General features: G+C 34.7%; 1 protein-coding gene across 3 annotated transcripts in view; it reads left to right on the top strand.

Moving 5' to 3' along the window:
• The window catches only part of LOC145247945 (putative sodium/potassium-transporting ATPase subunit beta-3), a 238,430-nt gene that overhangs the window by 28,732 nt on the left and 182,347 nt on the right, over positions 1 to 27,351 (top strand). For 2 of the 3 annotated variants that reach the window (XM_080109590.1, XM_080109588.1), the window contains exon 2: positions 23,386 to 23,526. The exons of the other annotated variant lie outside the window; for it this stretch is intronic. In XM_080109590.1, coding sequence (XP_079965716.1) covers positions 23,386 to 23,526 — 141 coding nt within the window. The remainder of the gene's footprint in view (positions 1 to 23,385; positions 23,527 to 27,351) is intronic. 3 annotated transcript variants of the gene reach the window in all.

The raw sequence follows: 27,351 nt of genomic DNA, 5'->3' as shown, positions 1-27,351 counted from the left end.
AACATGAGGAAAAAAAAAAAAATTCTACACACAACTTTGGAGGTGCCTATGCCTAATGTACGTATATTGTTTTTGCTTAAAACGACATATTTACAAAAACGCGATCTTAATAAGCACCAGAAAAAGAATAACACTTTTTTTTTCTGTTGCCAAAGAAAAGTGTATCAATCGGTCTTGGTTAATTCCTATTCTTTGATCGATACTTAATGCATCGTGACTATAGGTTATGTGGGCTGTGAGTCGGTGTTCGCCAATTCATAATCGGAATCCGTCGTTTTTAGAGATCAAAGTTGCAGGACTGTTAAAGATAAATCCAACGAGATCTCCAACTTACAGAAGGGTCCCACAGAGTCACATCCACATCCATATAGATTTAAAAGGTGTGAATAACTTCAGAAAGAATGACGATATTCAACAAAGAACTGTCAGAAATCGCCATTAAAAATGCGTGATAAAACCTTGAATAATTCGACTTACTATCTTTCGAAGCTTATAACTACTTGAAAAATGTAATTCAAGCCCTAATTTTTTTTTTCAATTAAAGGAGCAAAGACCAAATTTTTTTAAAAAATCACAGGTTTAATAGCAAATTATGCAATATTGTTTTTTTAAATCGGTTATCTTTAAAAAAGATTTCAAGAAAATCAACGAATTTTAATATTTTAACTTACTTCGATAATAATAATAATAATAATAATAATAATAATAATAATAATAATAATAATAATATATATATATATATTATTATTATTATTATATATATTATTATATATACACACATTCCAAAAAATAACTTACCTATATAAAATACTAATCAATGGGTACTTCCATTCTTCATTGTTAAGAATTTATCCATATTTATATTTTATATTCCATGTCCTTTTTAAATAAAATACTTTTTTAAGCAAGGATAAAGAAAAATGCGACATCAGATTTTTTTCACAGTTGAAATAAAGGGAGACAAATGTCTGCTTTTCTTCGAGTTGACATCTTCGGTGGCTTTAAGCACCAGAATTAATGACTCTTTCTATTGTGTGCTGTAAACAAAAGTTAGTAAATATGGGCCACCGTAGGTGAAAAATTATCAGTTTTTGCTGTTAAAAAAAAAACACTCTACTGATTTTTTTTTTTTTTTCTCTTAAAGAAATACATGAATTTTTTATTTAATATGTTTTATTCCTTCTTTATGGAGTGATTTTTTTTTAAATATCTAAAAAAAAACAAAAAAAAACATTGAATGAAATAGAAAAAATTGTCATAATTTTACGAAAAATTTTCTGAACAATATAATAAGGTTTCACTTAAAAAACAAAAACAAAAGAAAATTCAACATGGTTCTTAAAAAAGGTTTTAAACTTTGGACTTTACAGGTAAATTGGCAAATAACCGTTCTTTTTTTTTTGTTTTAAATTAGCTTATTTTATTTATTGATCTTTTATCGTCAATTTGTGATATATAAATTTGAGGTGAGAATTAATTATTTTCATTTTAATAGACATTTCAAAATGGGGGAGGGGGTGAATTAAAAAAAAACGCTTGTCTAGAATATTATATTTGGTTTATTGGAAAGAGCATAAAATTTCACATTGAACCTGAAAATATCTTAAAAATTGAACTAATAAAAAAATTTTGATAAATTTTTAAAGTTTAAAGATTGAAAAAAATTTTACTAGTAAAATTCAATTGATTTCATTACGTAAAAAAAAAAATGGCTGCATGAACGCGCGCAAAAACACTGTTTTTAAAAAAATAAAAAATAATATTTCTATGATTTTTTAAACAACTTTAATAGTTTATTTTGGAAGTGTATTACATAAAGAAAATAAACAACTCACTTTTAAAAGAGAAATTAGGAGTTTTTTATATTTTATTCGCAGTTTTGTGTTGGGGGTTTCAAAAATTCCCAAAAGAATCTGATACACCTATCGCTGTACTGGGATAAAATAACAACATTCATTAATATGTTTAGGAAAAAGTAATTCAAATTATTTCAACTTTAAGGTTTTTGGCAACAAGTGTCCATTAGACATAATCTTTGCTAATGACTGTCTCGTAGAAAAGGCAAAAAGTTCATGATTACAGATTTTCATGTCGAAAGGGAACACGCGTGATTATTTTTTTGCGGGAAAAGAAAATTATTACTTGTTTAAGTAGAATATGTGTGTGTGTGTTTGTTCAATATGTATGCAAACAGCAGTTCGTAATAACTTGCTGAAAAGAATTCATTCTTGTTCAATATGGTACTTCCCATGCTAAAAATTTAGGTGTATGACGTGTGCAAAGTGATTTTACATCGCACAAGATTGAGAAGCAGCGATATTCGTAGAACTGCATCCTAGACTGGTTTGATTTATGCGCAAAAGCTTATATAGGAGAGTTCCGGAACATTCTGGACTATTTGTTGTATTACAGCACACAAAGCGTAACGTAGTCCTTTTATCGCATGTGTGCAAGTGGGTAAATTACGACATTGTGTCTTTTACCGTTCTTCAATCATGTGCAAGTTGAAAACGGTGATTGCTAGAAAATGTCTCTGCCGAAGATTTGTTCCAGAAGTATATAGCAGATACTACCTGACCTGCGATTTCCATGAAGTTAGCTTGACGGAAATAACCAGAAAAGGCTATGGTTATTTTTTGAGAGGGAAAAGAAAATTATTACTTGTTTAAGTGACATATGTGTGTGTGTGTGTGTGTGTGTGTGTGTGTGTGTGTGTGTGTGTGTGTGTGTGTGTGTGTGTGTGTGTGTGTGTTCAAACAAACAGCAGTTTGAAATAACTTGCTGAAAAGAATTAATTCTCGTTCGCTATGGTAATTTAGGAGAGGTATTTAGTTAATAATGAAGACAACGAAAGGAAGTCTCATTTTAACATTTGATAAACAACTTTATTTGTTATCTTTGTTAGTAGCTTTATTAGAAGAGTACAAGAGAGAAACGTGTTAGTAAGAGAGGTCATTGTTCGTACACGCATGTGTATTTATAGTCGTGAAGAGTTTGTTGATAGAGAGGAAAGTGTTTCATGTATTTAAAGATAGTATTAATATATCACCGGCGTGTTTATAGGTAGTAGCCGTTGGTATGAAGGAAACTGTTAAAAGAGAAAGAAAGGGCAAAGTCCTCAGTGCATTGATGTGTTGTCAGGTGTGAGTGTGAGTTGTATTGATGTATGTTCTGTAGCGTGATAAAGAATGTTCATTTGGGTACCGCACGTGGAAACAAATGGGAGTTTGAAAAGAGCCATAGCTAGGTTGTAGTACTCACATTCAGCCTGGGGTCCAAAGCCCCCGCGGTGATGTTTGCTGTTGGGCAGATCAGCAAGAAAGAGGTAGAAGGGTTCGTGATTTTGCCTTATGTACTCGGTCACGTGATAGGGAGCTGGCTTGTGATTGAACAAGCCAGGAGGAAATGAATTTCAAATCTCGAAGTTGTGAGATGTAGTCTCTGCCTGTTAGTAGCGGCTGTCGGCTGCTACAGGTAATTGTTTTACCTTCCTAATTAAATATATTAAAAGAACAAGGCACAAAAGAAATAACAAACTTCTTTCCAACAATAGCAACGAAGAATATTTTATTTTTATCAGAAACCGGCAGGCCGAACTGTGAAAAAGGGAGAAGATAAAGAAAGTTCTTTCAAGGTCATCGTTGTCGTCGTCAGTCAATACTTTGTCATCCTCAGCTAATAGCAGTTGTCTCCAGATGGAGGCCGTTAATGCTAAAGCGAGATATCCGGTGGACAGAGGACGAAAGAGGATAGGTGTTGCTAGGCTGAAGGTCCGGTTCTGACTGACTGACGTTCCCTCAAGACTTTTTAGGGAGCAGATGAATCAATGCGCCCTGTGAGCCAATAGGTCAGCCTGTGGCCAAAGAACTCAGAGAGGGGCATTGATTCACCAGAGAAAATAGTTCTCTGTGACTGCTACAGTACTTCCCATACTGAAAATTTAGGTGTATGACGCATGCAAAGTGATTTTACATCCCACAAGACGGAGAAGCAGCAATGTTTGTAGAGTCAAGCAGCGATATTTGTAGAACTGCATCCTAGACTGGTTTGATTTATATGCAAAAGCTTATATAGAAGAGTTCCAGAACATTCTGGACTATTTGTTGTATTACAGCACACAAAGCGTAACGTAGTCCTTTTATCGCATGTGTGCAGATGGGCAACGCGTTCTTCAATCACGTGCATGTTGAAAACGGTGATTGCTATGAAATATCTCTGCCGAAGATTTGTTCCAGCTGTATATAGCGGATAATACATGACTCGCGATTTCCATGAAGTTGGCTCAGGCTCACTCGGTAGCTGATGGAAATAATCGGAAAAGACCAGCCGAGTGTTCTTCAATTTTTTAAATAAACATTTATCTAATCCCTAACCCTAAACATTAACCGGCATGATTAAAATAAAATTTTTATTTCTTCCAAGTTATGAAAAAAATCGCCTACTTAGATTCGTATTAGCTAAGAACTGACAGTGCGTTCGTTTCTAACATTGCGATCAGCCTTTTCCGGTTATTCACGTCAGCTGCCGGGCAAACCCGAGTAACTTAATGGAAATCGTGGGTCGTGTAATACATAAGCACCCTTCAATCATCTTCGTTACAGCAAAATAATTCCGGCATTGCTTTCAAACAACTTATTTTGGCATTTGCGCAGTTTAATTTAATTTTTTTTTTGGTATCTTTTGTTTAAATTGTTAGATGACAGTACAGAATAGTTAACAAAACTCCACCACTCCATGTTAAGAATGTCTTTCTAAATAGTAATGTCATTATTTTAGCACGGTCTGTAAACTGTACAAGTACCTGTATTTTTACTTAAATCATGTTTTAGTAATATAAATAGCTGCTTCTGTATAATAATAAAGGAAAAATATTGAACTTCAAGTAAAACAAATGGTACATACGTAAGTGTCATGCCGCAAATAGCAGCATATCCAAAAATTACGGAAAACGACCAGTTAAGAAAATAATTATTAATGAAAAACAGTTTGTGATAGTTTAGATGAGGAATAAAATGTGTCCGACATTTTGAATTACGTTCGTTACAGAATTTAATTATCTCCCCTGTCAACATATTTATTCTTTAGAAAGTGTAACAGTGATTTCGCTTCATTTTACAAATTTCTTTTTTCATGAATAATTATTTTTCTACCTTATCGTTTTTCGTAATTTTTGGATATGTTACTATTTGAGACATGATAATTACATAAGTACCACTTGTTTCACTTGAAATTCAATATTTTTTCTTTATTATTATATAGAAGCACTTAAAAATAATATTAAAAACACTAAACTGTAACTAGGTTCATCAAACACATGACTCATTTTATGCAAAATAATTGACGTGATTGAAATAGGAGTTTACCAATTACATTATTTAAACTGATCACCGTGAAGATGAGCGGAGCGGTAGGCAACGCCATGTGTAAGGCAAAGTAAATAGGAATTAGAGACGACCATACGAAATACATGCACATAAACGACACGTCAACAGTAAATAGACTCGTTTATAAACACATTATATATACATACAATACATATACACTGCAACCGGCTATCAAACAGAGTGGCCTCCAGGCCTTGATAAGTGTTGATCATCTAAGTAAAAAAACTTAAAATAAAATAAATAATACATCTTATAATAAATAAAGTAAAACCGGTCAAAATAGTCAGTCTATAACGGATGGGGGGGGATCAACGAATCGTGATGGCTCCAAGCATGTGTGACTTCCTCAGGTCTTCGTCTTTTTCTTTTATGGAAATCGTTCCAGACAAGACATGAAGCCACTCAATTATAAAAAAAAAAAATAAACAAGTACTACATTAAGGTCAGAAACTAACCAATACGTGTTATACACGTATATTTCAAGCCAAAAAACAGCAATTCTTTCCCTTTTGTCTGACACATTTTTGTGGAATGTGAGGACTAAAGGATAAAATAAAGTATGTTAATGATGCACCACACTGGGGACCATCGTAAATTGACTTGGCTTTACGTGCCCCTTCCCATCACCACTGTTCATAGGAACGACCTGAGCTTGCTCTCGGCCTGCCAAGCCAGCATGATATCTGATGAAACTTCCTGATATGTGCATATTGGTTTTGCAAAAGGACAGTCCATTAATTAACTATTGTTGTTATTAAGAACTAATCTGTATTTTACAAATAAAAGGCAACAATTTACTAAAAGGTAATTAGAAATTACAAAAACATATTTTAATTGAGATTAATTTGTAATTTTAAAAAAATATTTCAGACGATTTTTTTTATGTAAATTAATTTTAGATTTTTATCCAAAAAATAAAATCAATGAAGTCATGTTGTTTGTTTTTGTTTAGTTTTTAATTGCAAGTTGTAAACAAAGCTTAAAAAAATATTTCGTTAAAAAGAAAAAAAATATCCATCCTATATTTAACTGAAAATGGATGACGTCATAAAAGACGAATGGCAGTTGCCAAAAGCAGTGTGATGTCATAAATGATAATAATGGCGGTTGTCAAAAGCCATAGAAATGTATATCTGCTTGAAAACAGCAGCAACAGCAGCAGCAGCAGCAGCCTTAGTTGCTGGAAATTGTTTTTGTTGGGTGAAATGTGGAATTTTTTTTATTTATTTTATTTATTTATTTATTTTTTTATTTTTACTCTTTTTCACCCCAAACAAGGCATATTGCCACTTGAAACATAAGAGGCTACTATTTGGGATCGTTTCTAACGAGGAACTTTGCGGAGTTGAGCAGCAAGATGTCTATTCACATTACATTTTAACTTCTGAAGAGTAGTACTGTAAGGAAGCAGTAAACAGTGAAGGAATTCCAAAGTCTAAACGAAGAAGCTATTAGATTAGAAAGCTTTCCAGCATCTAGGAACCTCAACAATGAAAGGGTTGGATTTTGTGTTTGTCAGGTTAGTCGGGAATATGTACGTCAAGGGGATGCGAGTGCTATGTGTTCATCAGGGTATATTCCATTAAATTACTTGTAAAACAAGCACAGTAATGTAACATTTCGGTGATGGGACAGAGGTTGGTGCTTGGCTGATAGTGTGGGACCTTATACTTGTATTCACTTGTACCAACTTTCATCCTAGTTGGATTGAACCAGCCTCCTTCTGAACATGAACTGTATCTCTGAACCATCATAGTACAGTTTTGACGATCCAGGGTCAGGTCACATGAAATGGCTAACCACTCCCGATTCCAATGCCGGAGACCAACTACTTGTGGGCCTGATAGCACCGCCAGATTGTTCTTAATAATTGTTGTCCAGGTCTTCAATTGCCTACGAACATGTTTGTGCCAGCCAAACAGAAAGGATGGGGGTTAGAATACAGAACCTATTAGATATAGGATTTTTTTTTAACCCTGTCTAAGAGTGAGTAGATGCACCAGTTCAGATGTGGCAACAATACTCCATGCCAATATGGTTCAAGGCCAAAATTGGATTGTTACATATATGTCTGGCTGGTGATCATCTAGCTATTAAAATGGACAGTTGTTTCATTTATCAATGAATACGAGACACTTTGTTTATAAAAAAGACTTTGTTTATTTTATGATATATTTAATATACACACTTCAACGCAATGACGGCGGTGGGAGATTCGTGGTAGAGGTGGTCACAAACTGTGTCAATTTGTGTCCTGCATCTGTCCGTCTCTCTGACTGTCTCCTGTTGCTTTGTTTCTCTCCTCTTTTTATTGATATCTCTTCGACCTCTTAACTTATTTCCTCGCCAGCTTGTTATTGCACTTTTGCTGGTTTTCGGTTTGACCCATGACCGATTGACGCCATGGATCCAGGTTGCTACAAGTCCTGGGATTCCATTGTTTTTATTTCCATTTGCTTAGATGTAGCTTAGGTCACCTTTTCCTGGGACCACCGACCATTCTTTGATCAGCTGGAATTTCCATTGTTTATTTTCCTGCTTGCCTGGGCACAGTTCACCCGCACCCCTCCTTAACAGGATGAGTCTCATCATTTCTAGGGTTAAGATAAACAAAAAATTATATTCTCCAAGGACATCATGTGACCGGAATTAGTCGCACACAAAGTTTTTGAAATCTTAAACAAAAAATATAATCCATATTATTTGGATTTCCTGGACCACTGCTCATATCCTCAGTGTTATTTTTACATCTTGGTCGATGTAACCTTTGATATTCTTTGGGCGTATCTTCCTGAACTCTGAAATATGAAAAAGAGTAGAATAGTGGATAAAATACTTAATAAAATTCAATTGTAAGTTACATACTTTTTGAGGTTTCAATCTTCTATCTGGACGCTTCTACACTATTGAGAAGAAATTTTGGGAATTGTAATACTGAATTTCACATGAAAATAATGGTATCCACGCATTCTCATATTTTTAAGATCCATCCAGCCAGCCGTAGCTGAGATTGAACTCACTACATGAGGGTTTTTTTTTTTTTACATAGGCGTCAACACTTATCAAGGCCGATAGGCCACTCAAGGATAAGGGTTAAAGAGTGTAGAGTAGTCAAAAGGACAATATAGTAATCGATAGTAATGGAAGTTCGGTAAATTTGTTAACTTAAGTGGAACGGCTCATCAGAAACTTGTTCACGTTGGACTTGAAGACAACCATATTATAGACAGCTGGAAAACAGGAAAACGGAAGACAATTCCACAGGCGTGCAGTTCTAAGAAAGAAGCTTTGATCATGGAATCTATATTTAGGTTTAGGCACAGATAAAGAGTGGGGAAAATTATTGATAATGTTTTCAGCTAGTCGAGTGTTTCTTGTGAAAGTTTGGCGAGGGGGGGGGGACCATAGATTGAAGCTCAGTCGAACACTTTCCATGAAAATAACGATTTGTAGTGTAATTCAAATCTTGTCAGTAGCTGAATACTTGATGCTTCGCTAGGGTTATCAAGGGTATTTTTTATCGTGACGCCATCACTAGACAGGGTGCCTACGATGGCTTAAGAGAGCCCCATCTACCATCAAGAGAAGGATAGACCAAGCCAGTTTCTCACCCTGGTATTTTACGTGATAATTTTTACGATAATTATATCCAAAAATTACGAAAATCAATAAGGTAGAAAATTATTTATTAAAGAAAAAAAAATAGAATTTGAAGAAAGCGATCATAAAACACAGGAGGGTTCAAAAGGGAGGTAATTTTCCGTTTCGATTTAAACAAGATGGCCGAAATTTTTCACCTGCTAACACGATTACAGTTGTTTTTTAATAACTCAGTAATATTCAGGTAATTTTGACTGCATATTTTGGAAGCTACCATTGTAATTTATTAGAATTGACAAAAAAAAATCAGTTGAAACCATTGTTTTTTATCTGAAAACTCCATTTATCGACTACAGAATTTCGTCCTAATAGTGTAGAAACGCCCAATTGTGAATTACTTTGGACTACTACGCAGTCATGGCTGACAGAAAAAAAGCATGCTATGCTATGCTATGCTATGATGTTGATTAAATAAAGAGTTCTGTTCAAAATTCTGTGCAGGTTCCCGAGTTCAGCAAGATACATCCAAATAAGTGTTGTAAAAATAACCCCCAAGAACAACAGTCCAAATAATATGAACTAGCAGGAAAATCTGACGTTGCCCGGAATTGAATAAGGATCAACAAATGTTCCATATTTCCAATACTTTTATTGTCATAGAAATCAATGAAATAACCCATTTTCCAATCAAATTGATTGTCAGCTGAAGTTGGGGGGTTAACTGTAGTACACTAAGAGGAAGCTTCACATGCCTCCCCACTGTGACATAGTCCACAATGCATTTGTAGTCTACATTGTGTGGAGATTATTTCTCATAGCTTAAAGAATCTTGAAGGCTCAAAATTTCCAAACTAGACTACCTTGAACATTGTACATGTTAGCACCGCCAGATTGTCCTTAATAATTGTTGTCCAGGTCTTCAATTGCCTATGGACATGTTTGTGCCAGCCAAACAGAAAGGATGGGGGTTAGAATACAAAACCTATTAGATATAGGATTCTTTTTTAACCCTGTCTAAGAGTGAGTAGATGCACCAGTTCAGATGTGGCAACAATACTCCATGCCAATATGGTTCAAGGCCAAAATTGGATTGTTACATATATGTCTGGCTGGTGATCATCTAGCTATTAAAATGGACAGTTGTTTCATTTATCAATGAATACGAGACACTTTGTTTATAAAAAAGACTTTGTTTATTTTATGATATATTTAATATACACACTTCAACGCAATGACGGCGGTGGGGGATTCGGGGTAGAGGTGGTCGCAAACTGTGTCAATTTGTGTCCAGCATCTGTCCGTCTCTCTGACTGTCTCCTGTTGCTTTGTTTCTCTCCTCTTTTTATTGATATCTCTTCGACCTCTTAACCTATTTCCTCGCCAGCTTGTTATTGCACTTTTGCTGGTTTTCGGTCTGACCCATGACCGATTGACGCCATGGATCCAGGTTGCTACAAGTCCTGGGATTCCATTGTTTTCATTTCCATTTGCCTAGATGTAGCTTAGGTCACCTTTTCCTGGGACCGACCATTCTTTGATCAGCTGGAATTTCCATTGTTTATTCTCCTGCTTGCCTGGGCACAGTTCACCCGCACCCCTCCTTAACAGGATGAGTCTCATCATTTCTAGGGTTAAGATAAACAAAAAATTATATTCTCCAAGGACATCATGTGACCGGAATTAGTCGCACACGAACGTTTTTGAAATCTTAAACAAAAAATATAATCCATATTATTTGGATTTCCTGAACCACTGCTCATATCCTCAGTGTTATTTTTACATCTTGGTCGATGTAACCTTTGATATTCTTTGGGTGTATCTTCCTGAACTCTGAAATATGAAAAAGAGTAGAATAGTGGATAAAATACTTAATAAAATTCAATTGTAAGTTACATACTTTTTGAGGTTTCAATCTTCTATCTGGACGCTTCTACACTATTGAGAAGAAATTTCGGAAATTGTAATACTGAATTTCACATGAAAATAATGGTATCCACGCATTCTCATATTTTTAAGATCCATCCAGCCAGCCGTAACTGAGATTGAACTCACTACATGAGGGTTGGGTTTTTTTTTTTTTACATGGGCGTCAACACTTATCAAGGCCGATAGGCCACTCAAGGATAAGGGTTAAAGAGTGTAGAGTAGTCAAAAGGACAATATAGTAATCGATAGTAATGGAAGTTCGGTAAATTTGTTAACTTAAGTGGAACGGCTCATCAGAAACTTGTTCACGTTGGACTTGAAGACAACCATATTATAGACAGCTGGAAAACAGGAAAACGGAAGACAATTCCACAGGCGTGCAGTTCTAAGAAAGAAGCTTTGATCATGGAATCTATATTTAGGTTTAGGCACAGATAAAGAGTGGGGAAAATTATTGATAATGTTTTCAGCTAGTCGAGTGTTTCTTGTGAAAGTTTGGCGAGGGGGGGGACCATAGATTGAAGCTCAGTCGAACACTTTCCATGAAAATAACGATTTGTAGTGTAATTCAAATCTTGTCAGTAGCTGAATACTTGATGCTTCGCTAGGGTTATCAAGGGTATTTTTTATCGTGACGCCATCACTAGACAGGGTGCCTACGATGGCTTAAGAGAGCCCCATCTACCATCAAGAGAAGGATAGACCAAGCCAGTTTCTCACCCTGGTATTTTACGTGATAATTTTTACGATAATTATATCCAAAAATTACGAAAATCAATAAGGTAGAAAATTATTTATTAAAGAAAAAAAAATAGAATTTGAAGAAAGCGATCATAAAACACAGGAGGGTTCAAAAGGGAGGTAATTTTCCGTTTCGATTTAAACAAGATGGCCGAAATTTTTCACCTGCTAACACGATTACAGTTGTTTTTTAATAACTCAGTAATATTCAGGTAATTTTGACTGCATATTTTGGAAGCTACCTTTGTAATTTATTAGAATTGACAAAAAAAAATCAGTTGAAACCATTGTTTTTTATCTGAAAACTCCATTTATCGACTACAGAATTTCGTCCTAATAGTGTAGAAGCGCCCAATTGTGAATTACTTTGGACTACTACGCAGTCATGGCTGACAGAAAAAAAAGCATGCTATGCTATGCTGTTGATTAAATAAAGAGTTCTGTTCAAAATTCTGTGCAAGTTCCCAAGTTCAGCAAGATACATCCAAATAAGTGTTGTAAAAATAACCCCCAAGAACAACAGTCCAAATAATATGAACTAGCAGGAAAATCTGACGTTGCCCGGAATTGAATAAGGATCAACAAATATTACATATTTCCAATACTTTTATTGTCATAGAAATCAATTAAATTGATTGTCAGCTGAAGTTGGGGGGTTAACTGTAGTACACTAAGAGGAAGCTTCACATGCCTCCCCACTGTGACGTAGTCCGCAATGCATTTGTAGTCTACATTGTGTGGAGATTATTTCTCATAGCTTAAAGAATCTTGAAGGCTCAAAATTTCCAAACTAGACTACCTTGAACATTGTACAGTTCAAGTTGGCTTTGCTCAATCAAGTCAAGTATTTGAGCTTGTTTTTTTTTTTGTTTTTGTTTTTTTTACGTTTTTGTTCTAATGTATGCATGTGTGGAACGTTTTAGGAGAAGTTTGCAGGGATAATATGGCATGTTTTGATTCAAAATGATTATTTTAATGACAAGAAGTGTTTAGGTTCAAAAGTTCTGGGTGATTCAAAATGATTATTTTAAAGAAGGTTGAGGTCCGAAAGTTCTGGGTGATTATATCAAAAAGGGATCAGTTTGAAGTCATAAAAACCTTGAAATCTTCCAAATATTGGTGCTCAGAATACACAAAGAAGAACTGACCTGTATGGGAGCAATTAGTGCCTTGCAAAGAAAAGAAAGTCATCAATAACCCTCTGGTGCAAAGACACTTCCCATCACTGCGTTGGGTTACTCCAGGATAAGGATTTATCATTTTGTCAAATGGACGGTGTGACAACCCCATGATGATTGATAACAATACTTTTATGGTAAGTACCCGACTGAGCTCCAATCTATGATCTCTCCCCGTAAAACATTCACAAAAGTACTCGCCTAACTGAAACAACTCCAACAATTTTCTTCATTCCTATCTGTGCCCAAAACTAAACGAAAATTCCATGAGCAGAGTTTCTTTCCTAGAACTGTCCATGCGGAATGCAATACCATTTATCTACTTTCTGGCTATCTATAACATGGTCAACTTCAAGTCTAATGTGGATAAATTCCTGTTGGATTATCAGTTTGGATAGTCTAGCTCTGCCCAAGTTCCATTATAGCTGATCTTATCTCACCATCTACGTAACACTTAACCATTATCCTTGAATGGCCTCGGGACCTTGATAAGTGGTGAACCTCCAGCTGGAAAAACAAAAGAATTGTGAAAATTGGGCAGAATTTAATTAAAAATTTCAGCCCAACAAGAATTTGCTTGTATTATTATTCATTGGACTACTGTTCTCATCTTGAGTGTGATTTTTTACAACGTTTCGGTCGATGTAACCTCCAACCTTCTTCAGGTGTATCTTGCCGAACTCAGGAATGAGACACCTGAAGAAGGTCAGAGGTTACATCGACCGAAACGTTGTAAAAAATCACACTCAAGATGACAACAGTAGTCCGAAGAATCCAAATAATACAAATAACCAATCTTCATCTAAAAAATTCATAAACGTCATAAGAATTTGGTTACATTGAACTTGAAAGTGACTATATTATATTCAGCTGGGAAACATTTACCAGGTCCCTCCTGTAAATACTCAGTTCTAAAAATAGAATCGGGTGAGACCAATTCCAACAACAAAATGAAGCCTTATAACCCTTATCCCCGAGTGGCTTCCGGGTCTTGATAAGTGGTGAGTGGTGACCTCCATGTAAAAAAAAAAAAAAAAAAAAAAAAAAGCCGCTCAAAAAAGTTGTACAACGCTGATGTATACAAACTTATTTTTATACAGCGCAATGAAAAATGCTACCATGAAATTTCCACAGAGTTCCACTAGTTTTATAATACTGTCCAAATATTCATTAACACACACATAATTTTTGGTTATTATATCTTTTACATACATAATAATGAGGGAGTAAATATGAAATTAAAATTTCAGACAAAATCAAGAATCAGTTCATGGAATAGTGGATAAGTAAGTCAACATACTAGTAGAAATAAGAATACAAACAGCTGGACCAAGATATTTTGATTGATTTGTTTGGTAAAATAAGCTTTATTAAACAGAACTTGATATTTCATACAATGAAACTTGACAGAAAAATAACGGTGGTAAGAAGGAGGGGAGAAAACAGATGCGGTATGTAGTGGTTTGGGTACGTGAAGAAAGGAGATGGAGATTTTTCTTTTGTAACATATGTATTTTCTTTATATTCTACAGATTCTTCAGATTCTTAAAATTCTTTGAATTCTTCAGATTCTTTGGAGTCTTAGAACTTTTTGGAGTCTTCAGATTCTGTGAATATTTTGGATTCTTTAGATTCTTTGGATTTTTAGAAATTTTGGGATTCTTTGAATTCTTTGGATTCATCAGATTCTTTGAATTTCTGTTCTCATGTTAACTATTATCCTTACAATATTCCGCACGATGTAGCCTCCAACCTTCTTCAATTGTGTCTTGTTGAACTCGGGAATCTTTAATCTGCACAGAATTTCAAACAGAGCCCTTTATTAAATCCAAAGAAGTAGCTTGCTCTTATTCCAGCATAAATAACCATTTTGTGGTTTGGAATTTTTTTGAGATGAGGACTGATAATTTTGATTCTTTAGATTCAGACTATTGTTCTCACCCTGGATGTTATTCGCCAAACATTTCGGCTTCAGATCAGCAGGAAGACCTCTCCTAGACTACAAGAATGTCCGCAAGCAAGGTATGAGGGCAGATGGCATCAATCCAACTGGCTGAGAGTTTGTGGGTGAAGATTGCAGGTGCTGGCGAAAAGCTATGAAGCCATGTTCCATAAAGAGAGGTGAGACCAGCAGTGGTAGGGGGAGGGAGAGAGCACAGACGGTAAAGGGTTGCAACAGAGCTCTCGCAACCAGACACCACCTGCATCTGTGGCAACAATAACAAAGCCCATCTATCCAGTATAGGCTTGCATAGTCACAGATAATGCTGCAATTCGACAATAAACTAATCTGTCGCAGAACTCCACTGTCCTCTGAGACACAATTGTTGATCCAAAAATGTACAATGCTTACTCCATGCGGATTACTGTTCTCATTTTGGATGTTATTTGCACAACATTTCAACGGATGTAACCCAAATAATTCAAATAATACAAATTATCAATCCTTATCTAGAAAAATCCCAAAAATATGAGAGACGTTCAAAAAGTAATGCTTCCTATTATTTTTATTCCACCTCAATGGTTCAGAGAAGATCGTAAATTGCATTTTTATGAGGATTGAACTTATGCATTCATGACCTGGAAATTTCATTTCTCTGTTGCAGATATTGATGGTGTGAAACAATAAGAAAGCAACATCAGATGCAGAGATGCATCATTGAATTCCTCTATGAAGAAAAAAATTGAGCCTGTTGAACGTTTACGAAGCCAATGCAGTTGATGTCAACATAGTTAGGAGATAGGTTCGTTGGTTTCAGATTGGTGACAGACATGTGAGTGACGAAGTGTGCTCTGGACTTTTATGACCGAGGCATCAAAAGAGGCTGGGAAAATTGCATTGAGAATCGTGATTACTATATAGAAAAATAAATTCTGGAGCACAAAATATCGCCCATTTTAATGGTACCACTTCCGTCTTTGTAGCTCTTTACTGTTTTAGTTTGTGAGTTAAAAAATAGGAAGCCTTACTTTTGGAAACACTCTCATATATAGTTTATTTTTATGGTTCAAGATTATTTTTGCTTTATCTGCAAGGATGGAGTGCTGTTGCCACATCTGGCCAGGAGCTGCTAGAAAGACCTTATCCTGCCTTGACAGAGTTCAAAATAGACTTCGTAGCCTCGTAGGGATGCCCTTTTTTTTTCCCCTGCAACCTCATTATCACAGAAGAGACATTGCGAGCCTGTCTCTGCTTTATCATTTTCATGGTAAGTACTCGTCTGAGCTCCAATCTATGGCCCCCTCTTGCCAAACTTTTATGAGAAACACTCAACTAGTTGAAAACACTACCAATGATTTCCTCCATTCTTTATCCGTGCCTAAACCTAAACGTAGATCCCATGAACAAAGCTTCTTTCTTAGAACTGCACACTTGTGGAACTCCCTTCCATTTGCCTGCTTTCCAGCTGACTACAATATGGTCGTCTTCAAGTCCAATGTAAATAAGTTCTTGATGAGCCATCCTTTTAAGTAATCCAATTTACCAAATTTACACTACTAACAATTATTCTGATATTGTCCCATTGACTACTGTACACTCTTTAATCCTTATCCTCGGCTGGCCTCTGGGCCTTGATAAGTGGTGACTCCTATGTAACAAAAAGAAAGGAAAAAAAAAAAAAGAATCTGCTATGAGTAGGTAGAAGTTTGAAATAATTCGTAATTATATTCATAGTATTGTCCGCACTGAGGATTGAACCTTCAACCTTTAGAATACAGTTACTTAAAATTGATTATCACTTAGCACTTTCATCTGTTGCGTCACAAGTAAATGAAGAAAGCTGTTGTGGAATTTCAACAGGGGCTCTCGGCGCAATCCTCTACCTATATAAGAATCAATTACGTCTTAAGATGGGGTATACTGTTGCTACATCTGGGGAGGAGCTGCTCACAGTACCTTTTCTTGCCTGGACAGTATGTTAGGTGCTCGACTGAGCTCCAGTCTATGGCTCGTCCCCATAAAATGTCTAAAACAAATATTTACATAGCTGAAACAACCACCAACAATTTGACGGGGTGCAAAAACGTCTTCGAAATTTAGTGGGTGATGACCCTTTCGCCTCCCTACTCCCTCTTTCTCACAGAAGAGACGTAACTAGTCAATTTCTGCTCTATATATACGTTTATGGTAGGTGCTCGACTGAGCATCAATCTATGGCCGTCCCCATAAAATGCTTACAACAAATATTTGTATAGCTGAAACAACTTTCCTCACTCCCTATCTGTGCCCAAAACTAAACGAAAATTCCATGAGCAGAGTTACTTTCCTGGAACTGTCCGTCTGTGGAACATAATACCATGTGTCTGCTTCCCTGTTGACTATAACATAGTGATTTTCAAATCTCCTGTGAATAAATTCCTATTGAGTTGTCAATTTAGATATTTCCACCATGACTGATCTTGTTGTCTCACCCTTTGTGTAACACTTAACCTTTGTCCGAGAATTGTTATGTTATTAGGTTCCCGGAAAATACCAGGTGATCTTGCTGATAGTTGATTATGCGAATTATTGTTGTTTAGATAGAAAAATTTTATCGATGCGAAAAGTTATATTTTAGAAGAATAAAAATATTTACATATATACAGGGTGACCCAAAAAAACAGGCCTAAGAAACGATGCTTAATTAAAGTTGGGGGCCCGTTTTTTTTTGGGGGGGGTATTATTCATCATTGAGATGAGTATTATTTATTTATTTATTTATTGCAGACTATCATCCTCATCTTTTTTTAGTGGTTGTTTCACAACATTTCGGCCAATTATTCCTCTGGTCTTCGTCAGGTGGTAACCGCGACGGGATAGGAACTCCGAATCTCCTTACTGCGTCCTCAGCAATTACTGGGGCCTGTAGCACAGTGGATAGAGGCATTGAATCTCTATGGTTCCAGGTCAGAATTGTCTGAAGATAGCGGTTTAAATCCTACCCAAAGCCAAGAGGGTTACTTGGCCAAAAACGTGGTGAGATGACAACAACTATGGAAGGCAGTAATTGCTGAGGATGCAGTTAGGAGATTCAGAGTTCCTATCCCGTTGCGATTCCCACCTGACAAAGGCCAGAGGAATAGTTGGTCAAAACGTCGTGAAACAACAACTAAAAAAGATGAGGATGATAGTCCACAATGAATAAATAAAAAGTATTTATATTAAATAATTTCCAGGAATGTAACTTGATGGATGAAATGTCCTTCTGAAATTTTTTTCACTAAGAATGTTATAAGAAAATATAACAAATAGATTTTGGGAAAAACAATGGATGATGAGAGTTTTGATTCTTTGATTATGTGAGTGATAATTAGGCTGTAACAACAGAATATTCTTTTCATTCTTTTGACTCAAGTATATATCCGACACAGTTAGACACAGTCAATCAATCGAGAACCACATCAGTCTATATAAAAACATATAAGATATTAATGGATATATACTCAAGAGTTAAAACAATGAAAAGAATATGCTGTTGTCACAGCCCTAATAATGACATAATGCATTTTAGATTTATACTATGAAGTTAGTTAAGTCAGTTTGTAACGGGGGAGTCAACGAATCATGATGGCTTTAAGTGGGAGGGTGGGGTTGATAATTAAGATGTAAAAGACCAGGGTACCTTTGATAATTAAGATGGAGACCAGCGTGCCTTTTTTAATGGGGAAGCATCGGAAAATAAAGGCTATAAATACAAGCAAGCTTCTTTTGTAAGAATCTTCATATTGCCGATTTTTCCAAAGATCCGTCGACATAAGATCAACCATATAGAAGGTATGTTTCCTTATTCTTCGATGTGCACCCCATAGAATTGTATCCATCCTTTTATTGCTGTTATGTGTGAATATGCACACATACACAAAAATTGTCGTAAATATACACATTTCTTGGTCTTTGGGCCAAGATGAAATTGTAGTATCTGTTCTGATGCTACACTTTAATTTTTTTGTTCTCAGTTAGTGGAGGAGAAACCCTTCACGGCTGAGAGAATTAAAAATTTTTATTCCTTTCTCGACATTAAAAAGCGACCCTCGAGTCTTACTCTGTCCTGTAACAAGGTAAAGTAAATAGGAATTAGAGACAATCACACGAAATACATGAATATAAACGACACGTCAACAGTAAATAGACTCGTTTATAAACACATTATATATACATACAATACATATACACTGCAACCGGCTATCAAACAGAATGGCCTCCAGGCCTTGATAAGTGTTGATCATCTAAGTAAAAAAACTTAAAATAAATAATACATCTTATAATAAACTAGCGGGGGTACCCGGCGGTGCCCGAGTGTTTGTTTCCGGGACGGGGGGGGGGGAGTTTTAAAAAATGTTATGGTAGGTAAGTAGGAAGGATCAAACCCGGAGTCATGAGTAAAAGTAGGAAAATAAAGTGTGAAAAAAAAAACAAACAAAAAAACATCTGCAACGTTAACAGTTCGGCCACCAAGAAAAGTCCATTCCAGTTGTTTAGGAAAAAAAAAAAAAAAACGACTACGGTAGGTCGGCACGAACGTGAAAATATAATGTGAATTGTCCAGCACGCTAACCACTACGCCACAGAGCACTGCAGCTTAGTTTAGTGATTTTAAATAACTTCACATGAAAGAACTACGAAGCCAAACCGGTGTTCTCTTCTCAACTGTTCCTTGTGAACGATCACCAAACGGTGTTAAGTGGTGGCAGGGGGAGGAGGAATTTATTAGAGAGAAAATATTTTACCACTTCCATTGATCTTAACCGATTTTGGCCGTGACTTCTCAGCAGAAAAAGTATAGAAATCTAAGATTATCGAGGAATTTGAGAAATAATAAGCCTATAACACACCTCAGATATATAACACACCTCAGATATTGTTCTGCCGTTTGTGCATATTATATTTCATGAAATATCTTGATTTTTAATCCTATTAAGGTCAAAATCCGACGGGAAAAAATGAGTTCATTTTATTTATATAGAGATAAAGTTAAACTGGTCAAAATAGTCAGTCTGTAATGGGGGAGTCAACGACTCGTGATGGCTCCACGCAGGAGATTGGGGTTGATAATTAAGATGTAACATGCTAATTGATACTTATTTACGTTTCAATAAATACAAAATAGAAGGAAAGTTCTATGAAGAGAAGCAGATGAGGACATATGGTTGTAGCAGCTGACACTCGCTACAATCACAGGCAGGAGCTACTTCTCACAATTTGAGATTTGAAATCCATTTCCTCCCGGCTTGGCCAATCACAAGCCAGCTCTCAATCACGTGACTACTCTCGTCGATACAACTCACACTCACCCACGACAACACGCAAACACACTGAAGTCTTTGCCCTTTCTTTCTCCTGTAATCGGGTTCCTTTGCCCCGGCGACTACTTGCTATAAACACGTGTGGACTGAACTATTCTCTCCTCAACAATATATATTAAATCTATCTTTAAACACATTGACCACCTTTCTCTCTCTTTCAACGAACTCTTTTCACGACTACTACAAGCGAGTATGAATAATGAACTCTCTTACTAATCTATTTCTCTCTCCTACCTAAGCTACTAAGGAGAATGACAAATAAAGTGTGTTCATTAATATAGAATGAAACTCCATTGCGTTGTCTCTCATTTCTTTATGGTCTTTCACACACATGCCCGTGCTTGTTTGTTCAAGAAGCGTTCATTCGTTGCACATGCCGGTCACCATCGAAAAGCGATCATAAAACGGTTCACCTAATAAATTCTTTTTATGTTACGTGTGTCTGGCTTTGTTCTTTCCGTCATCGTTTTTTCCCTGTGTGTAGCCATTGTTCCTATTTACAATGTCTCCCCACGGGACAGAGTTAGACACCAGGGTCGTTTTTTAATGTGGAGAAAAGGAACAAAAATAAAAACTGTCACAGTCGTGAAGGATTTCTCCTCCACTGACAGAGAACAAGAAATTGAAGTGCAGCATCTAAAAAACAGATACTACACTTTAAGATATTAAATCTTTTATTCAGGCAAAAAATGAACATGAACATAAAACTTAGGCACAAGGCCAACTCAAAAGGGGGGAACCGATGGGGGTCGTTGGTCATCCTTGTCACTCTAGAACTAAACAAAAGTTTCTCTTAACTAGAATCTTCTTTCACCATAATACCGCATTCGCCCTTTCGTATATGGGGACGTCCTACTTAGCACCCAATTTTTAAAATATTTTTTATTAGCGTGTAAAAACAAAAGAGATGATACAGGTAATACAATAATTCATTTGTGTCGAGGGCAGGGAAGAAAAAAAAATACCAGTAGTGGTTAGTAGGGTCCTCCGTGATCCGAAGGCCAGTGGCTTGATCTTCTCCTTCTCAAGACGACTAACCTTCATGCATGTAAATAAATACAAGGAGACTTTTGACGATTTAAAGGTTTATTGAGAGAGAAGGTTCTTTTAAAAGAAAAGAGAGAGATAGAGAGGGGGGGGAGAATTATACCTTGTAAAAAAGGATAGTCTAAGATTTTTTTCTTCTTTATCTAACTGTCCCATGGGGAGGCAAAACAAATAGGAACTTTCGTCTGAATTAAATAAAAATTTAATTTTAAGTTTTTTTATTTAGACTAGCAGAGAGACCCGATGAATAGACAACATTTGATTATTTATGTTAAGAATAAGTAGGTTTGAAAACACCCTTTAAAAGATCGTTGTATAATTAATTTGCAACCAAGTTGTTATTATGTCCAGTGTATATAAAGTCCGTTGGTGGTATGGAACTAACAACGAGGTGAGGAATGATAGATGAATAAACAGTTAGACATTTCTCTACTCAAACATACCCGTCTATTTGTTTGTTTTTCTTTTCTTTACTCTCATGATTCCGGTCCTTTGCGCATTGCTTTTGGCTTTTAAAACTTCCATATATTCCTTTACCAGCAATGCTTCAAGTAAACTACCTTTTACTCTTTTATATATATATATATATATATATATATATATATATATATATATATATATATATATATACTAGACTACCCGTGACCTGTTGGGTCAGTATGTTATATTAGCTATGGAATTCATGTATTAGCGTGACACTTGTGACGTAAAGAAAATAGGTTTTTTTTTTTGACATAACAGAAACATTTCTTTGAAAGTATATTAAAATGAAAAAAGAACATAGATAGATTTCTATGAGTTGTTCTGTTTATTATAATTGATTATTTTTGAAAAAAAAACAAATTACAGTTTCTGAATTATAAATGGTTGGCCATACTTATAGGTAAATGTGCACTGAACAGATACCATAATACTTATTATAGTATAATTCAAATTTTGATATATCTGATATTTTTTTTTTACATCGTTCATTTCTGTATTACGTTTAAGTTATTTTAAAACCCACTCTTCCCATGTTAAATAATAATTTCGAAATAATAACGTTAATACTTCAGCGTCCCAATTGTTCTTTTGTTTTTTTGTTTTTTTCGCATTTAAATTATCCAAATAAACAATTGTTAATACTGTCTGTTTTTTTTTTTGCATCATTCATTTTTGTATCACGTTTAAGTTATTTTAAGCCCCACTCTTCCCATGTTAAATAATAATTTCGAAATAATAACGTTAATATCTTAGTGCGCAGGTCATGCGCGCATACGCAACCGGATTTCGTAAACCAGAAAGTGGGTTACATACATCGTTACAAGATCATTTGAGTTTTATATATATATATATATATATATATATATATATATATATATGATCTTAAATTAATTCTTTTTATCTAATTTAAGACTTTGTTGACAAACAGGCAGTGTCGAGATTCACTTTGGTCCTTGCATAGTTGTTGTACGTCTGCTCTCTGGTTCTCTCAATGTAAATCTGCTCGAAAACTGTTTCAAACTCCAAACACATGATTTCTTACGTCATCAACATCTTCATCTGTTTTTGTCTAGGGCAGAGGTTTCCAAACTACAGTCCGTAGGCCAGATCTGGACCGCCAAAGTCTTTAATCCGGCCCACAGAGCTCTTAAGGAAAACGTTACAACATTCAGGATTTTTTCTTTTTTTTTTTTTTGTATGGAAATGTGGGAAAATAGTGTGGTGGTTTCTCTTTTTGCTCGAAAAATAATTAAAAGAATGAGGTCTAGGAGAACCATTTTCACTAAAACGTAAAGCTAATAAGCAAAACAGTATAAAGCATGTCCAGGGCATTTTCTATTATTTATTTATTTATTAATTTTTTTCATTTTGGCCCACGTAGCTCTAAAAAGTCAACAATATGACCCTCTGTTCAAAAATTTTGGAGACCCCTGCTCTAGGGAGACCTTTATCGTCTGACTTCACTGGGGCACTGCGTATATTTCTGTTCATCACCAGGCTATACTGAAAATACTTAAACGACACGCTCTCAAATTTTATACTATTTGACATCATCTCTACCCACCCACATAGGACCATTAGACCAGCATGACACAATCTTTAAAAGGTGTTTTCAAACCTACTTATTCTTAACATAAATAATCAGATATTCATCGGGTTTCTCTGCTAGTCTAAGTAAAAAAACTTAAAATTTTTGTTATCTGTTTTGTTCTTTCAATAATATTGCAATATTTTCTTTTCAGGTAAATTAGGTCTCTATTATTTGCTGTTCTTTTTATTTATGGCGACATTATCTGCTGGCATGTTCAGAGTGTTCTATCTAACCGTCCCGTACACCATCCCAAAACTCACAGGTCGCCATAGTCGCATGGGTGGAACTCCAGGTAATGGTTTTACATCTTATTTCTATATTACTTTTTAACCACTGTGTAATTAAAGGGAAATAACTCATGGCATGATTACTTCCCCTTAATGTATAATAATATTTGATAAATAAGAAAAAAACTGCCGCTCTAAAGTTTTTCCTTCCAGGAATAAGTATTTATAGAAAGAAACTGGTCCATAATAAAATATCTTCACACCAATAGCATTGCAGAAGGAACAAACAAAAAAATAAGCTACTTGGATCATGGCTATTTGAGTATCAATATATCAGATGTATTTATATTTGGATCTGACTTAATGTATTCGAATTTAACTTAGTAACAGCCAAATTAAACGTATTTAAATACTAGAATCTGTAAAAATCAATTACATACAACCATTTACAAGACAAGGAGAAAGAGAAAATAAAAACCACTTGAAATCATTATAAACTTTTATTTAAAAAGGGAAAAATAAATTGAAGGGAGGGAGAAAAATAATAATAAAGTCTGAAGTTCAACTTTTAACCGTATAGAAGACTATATTTTGAGTGTCCCAAAAGAATGTCCCCTTTTGGCGAACCTTAAAGGTTCTAGTAACAGTTCAGGGGGAAAGAAAGAGTAGAACTAAACGATAAGAAAAGATAAAGAAAGAGGCAAAACTTACTTTGAGGTAAGAATAGTTTTTTTGTTTTTTTAGAAGCAAGGATAAGTTGTATGGAATTTTTTTTTTTTTTTTTTTTTTTTAGAGAGAAGAATGTTATTCCTGCTTGAGATAGTATAAAAATGAAAAATATCTCGTTGGAGTTTCTTTTTTTTATATATCAAATAAATCTGCATCTTTTTCAACTTTCTTTTACTCATATTTGTCGGCTTTTACCTGGATAAAAAAAAACATTACTTGACCTGATGTAGTTTCGACAGCTTAGTCGAACGAAAACTTTTATTAGAGAAGGCTCTTCTTGCTGCACCATTGAAGATTATACACTTTCCTTTTCACTTCGAATATTTCCTGAGTAACAAGCAAATTGTTGTTTGCAATGTCACTTTTTTTACTCGTCTGAGGTTTAACTTTTACACTTATTTCTCTTCCTCTAAACAAGATTTTTTAAGACTTTTCTGTCTGACCCCCGCCGGCATTTTTCTCTTCGTTTTTGTCACCTAGACGAAAATTTAACTAACGAAGTAGGATCTTCAACTAGAACCTCCTGATGTCTCACCCCGATGGGTAATACATCCAGGTCCGACATTTCCAAACAACAACCTTTCACTCCCAAAGGCCAAAGCAGCAACTCTCTTTTTTTCACTTCCATTTTCACTTAAAATCAGCTAGCAAGAAATCACTCGACCAATCGTCAACAAAGAAACAGTCACGAGCTATCAGTAGCAGTCTACAACTACTTGCATAGAGGGGTGGGTTAAAGAAAGTAGAAAAGAAAGAGAGAAAGAAGGGTAGATGGAAGAATTAAATTCTGACAAATGATGGAAGATTCCAATAACTTTCCTGATTCTGATAAAATTACCAATTTTGTTCTAAATTTTCGATTCTGATACAATTATCGATTCTGATTTCAATTCTAAAATCGCGTAATCGCCTAAAAAGGTAGAATTTAATTTTTTTTTAGGGGCGGAAGTAACAAAGAGTTTTCATCTATTTTAAATGTAGATATAATCTTATTTTTAACTTTGATAAAAACCTTAATTTTTTTTTGTTTATGGACTGCATCCAAGATTTTTGATAAACTCATTGTGAGATTTTCACTTATAATTTTTCATTGTGTCCTTTTTTTTTTTAATTCACCTGTGCCATTTTTACCTAAATTCGTTATTATGATTTATAAATATTTTTAATGGTAGTTTAGAATCAAGAACTATCCAACATTCCATCATTAATACCAGCAATAGAAAATAATTTAAAAAGAAAAAAAAAATTAAACAGATCATTTTGGGAATTGGAAATTAGGCTAAAATTTTTCTAATACAAATTCTTATTTTTACAATCCGTGATTATGATTAATCGCCCCAGTATTAGTCTAGAAAATCTGAGTTAAATTATGTAAACTAGCAGAACCCGTGGAAATTCCACGGTGGTTGAATTTTTTTTTAAACACATTATAAATAAAATGAATAAAAAACAAAATAAAACAAATAACGACGAATTTTAAACTTTTTAGCAAAATTTTTAACGATTTACAGCTAAAAAGAATTGATTAAAAAATTTACATTTTTTTCAATGAAATTTCAACACATAACACATTTTTTTTTCTGAATATTTTTTTATATAAATTATAAAGGAGCACATGTCAATTCACTTGCAATTTGTTTTTAAATTTTAAAAAGAAACTATAAATACAATTAAAAAACTTACAGTCTCCTGTCAACATGACTTTTAAAAATTTATGAAATAAGATAACCAATTTGAAACAATAAATCAATAGCCATGTTTTTGTTTTTTTGTTGAAAATTTTTGGAGAGGTTTTAATGATTTTTAACTGATAAAGAGCGACTATAAAGGGGATAAACTCGTTTCTCATTAATTGATGTTTGTGATGACGTTTTTTGTGTGACACTGGACGTATGGACAAGTAAATTAATATTTAGATTACAACAAAATTTATTGTTTGACAAAGGAGTACAAATAATTATTAATGTTTTTTTTTCCTTAACCCATAGATTTTCAATGAATTGCTCATCTCATCGGAGGATATATATATATATATATATATATATATATATATATATATATATATATATATATAGTCCAACAGAGTCCAACAACACGTACCTACCAAAATCAGAAATGAGACATACCAAACAACAGCCGTAATTGCCAATACATACGGGTCTTCAATTACTGACCACCTTATAAAAAACCCGTCTTGTGCAGCGAACTTTAGCACAAATTCTTTTTCAATCTTGACTCGTGCTCACTCATTATTTCATTTAAAGATCTTAGAGACTTTCACATTCGGTTGAGAAGGCTTTCCCTCTGTAAGCAGAAGGAATGCCTCTTTGGTTTGAGTGTGATTAGTCTCTAGGATCTTTGAGTAATATTACGTTGCTGTATTTCAATCGATTTATCCCCAATCCCCCCATACATAACGTAACGCAACGTTATTTTTATTTGTACATATTTTCGATTCCCATTCCTGTTTTTTTTTCTCTGAAATCCCTCGATACAGCTTTGATAAAGCGAGGGCGAAACCGGTCAGCTGACTCTCCCATTTTTTTTTCTCTTCACCCCGTTAACTATTTTAAACGTTGACTTTATTTTAAAGGTTTTAATCATGAATTTTCGTCTTCCTTTCATGATTGCATTGTATAAATTTTGTGCCCCTCAAAGAATCATGATATATATATACATATATATATATATAGCATAATTTCTTAGGTTTATTTCCAGGTAGCATTTTAAAATTGAATCTGGCATTAAATAGTAAAACAAGTACTTTTTTACTTGTTTACACTTGCTATAAATGTTTGCTTTGTTTTGTGACCCTGTGTGTGTGTGGAGAACGGTCTCTATCAAACTACTCTATCAATTTTTGATCTACAGACTCGAAAATTGATATATGGGCTATTCGAACCCGTGGAAAAAATTCAAATTGAGTTTTAGTTGGAAAAAACTTGCTAAGGAATCAAAATTGAAAAACTGGAACCTAACAGCTGCAATTCGAACTAATGTGTACGATTTATGTATGAGTATATATATATATATTTATATGTTTAAGTCAGTTAATTTGTAAAGTTTTAATAAACATGTGGCCTTAGCTCATATAAATTTTTTTGGTTTTAATTCTATCTGAAGGAACATAAGTCATATTTTTTAACTTTTGAAATCACTAT

This window comes from Euprymna scolopes, chromosome 26 (assembly GCF_053919585.1).
Source record: "Euprymna scolopes isolate OS-2025 chromosome 26, ASM5391958v1, whole genome shotgun sequence".
Taxonomy (NCBI): Eukaryota; Metazoa; Mollusca; class Cephalopoda; order Sepiida; family Sepiolidae; genus Euprymna; species Euprymna scolopes.
This window is presented reverse-complemented; position numbering and strand designations above follow the sequence as displayed.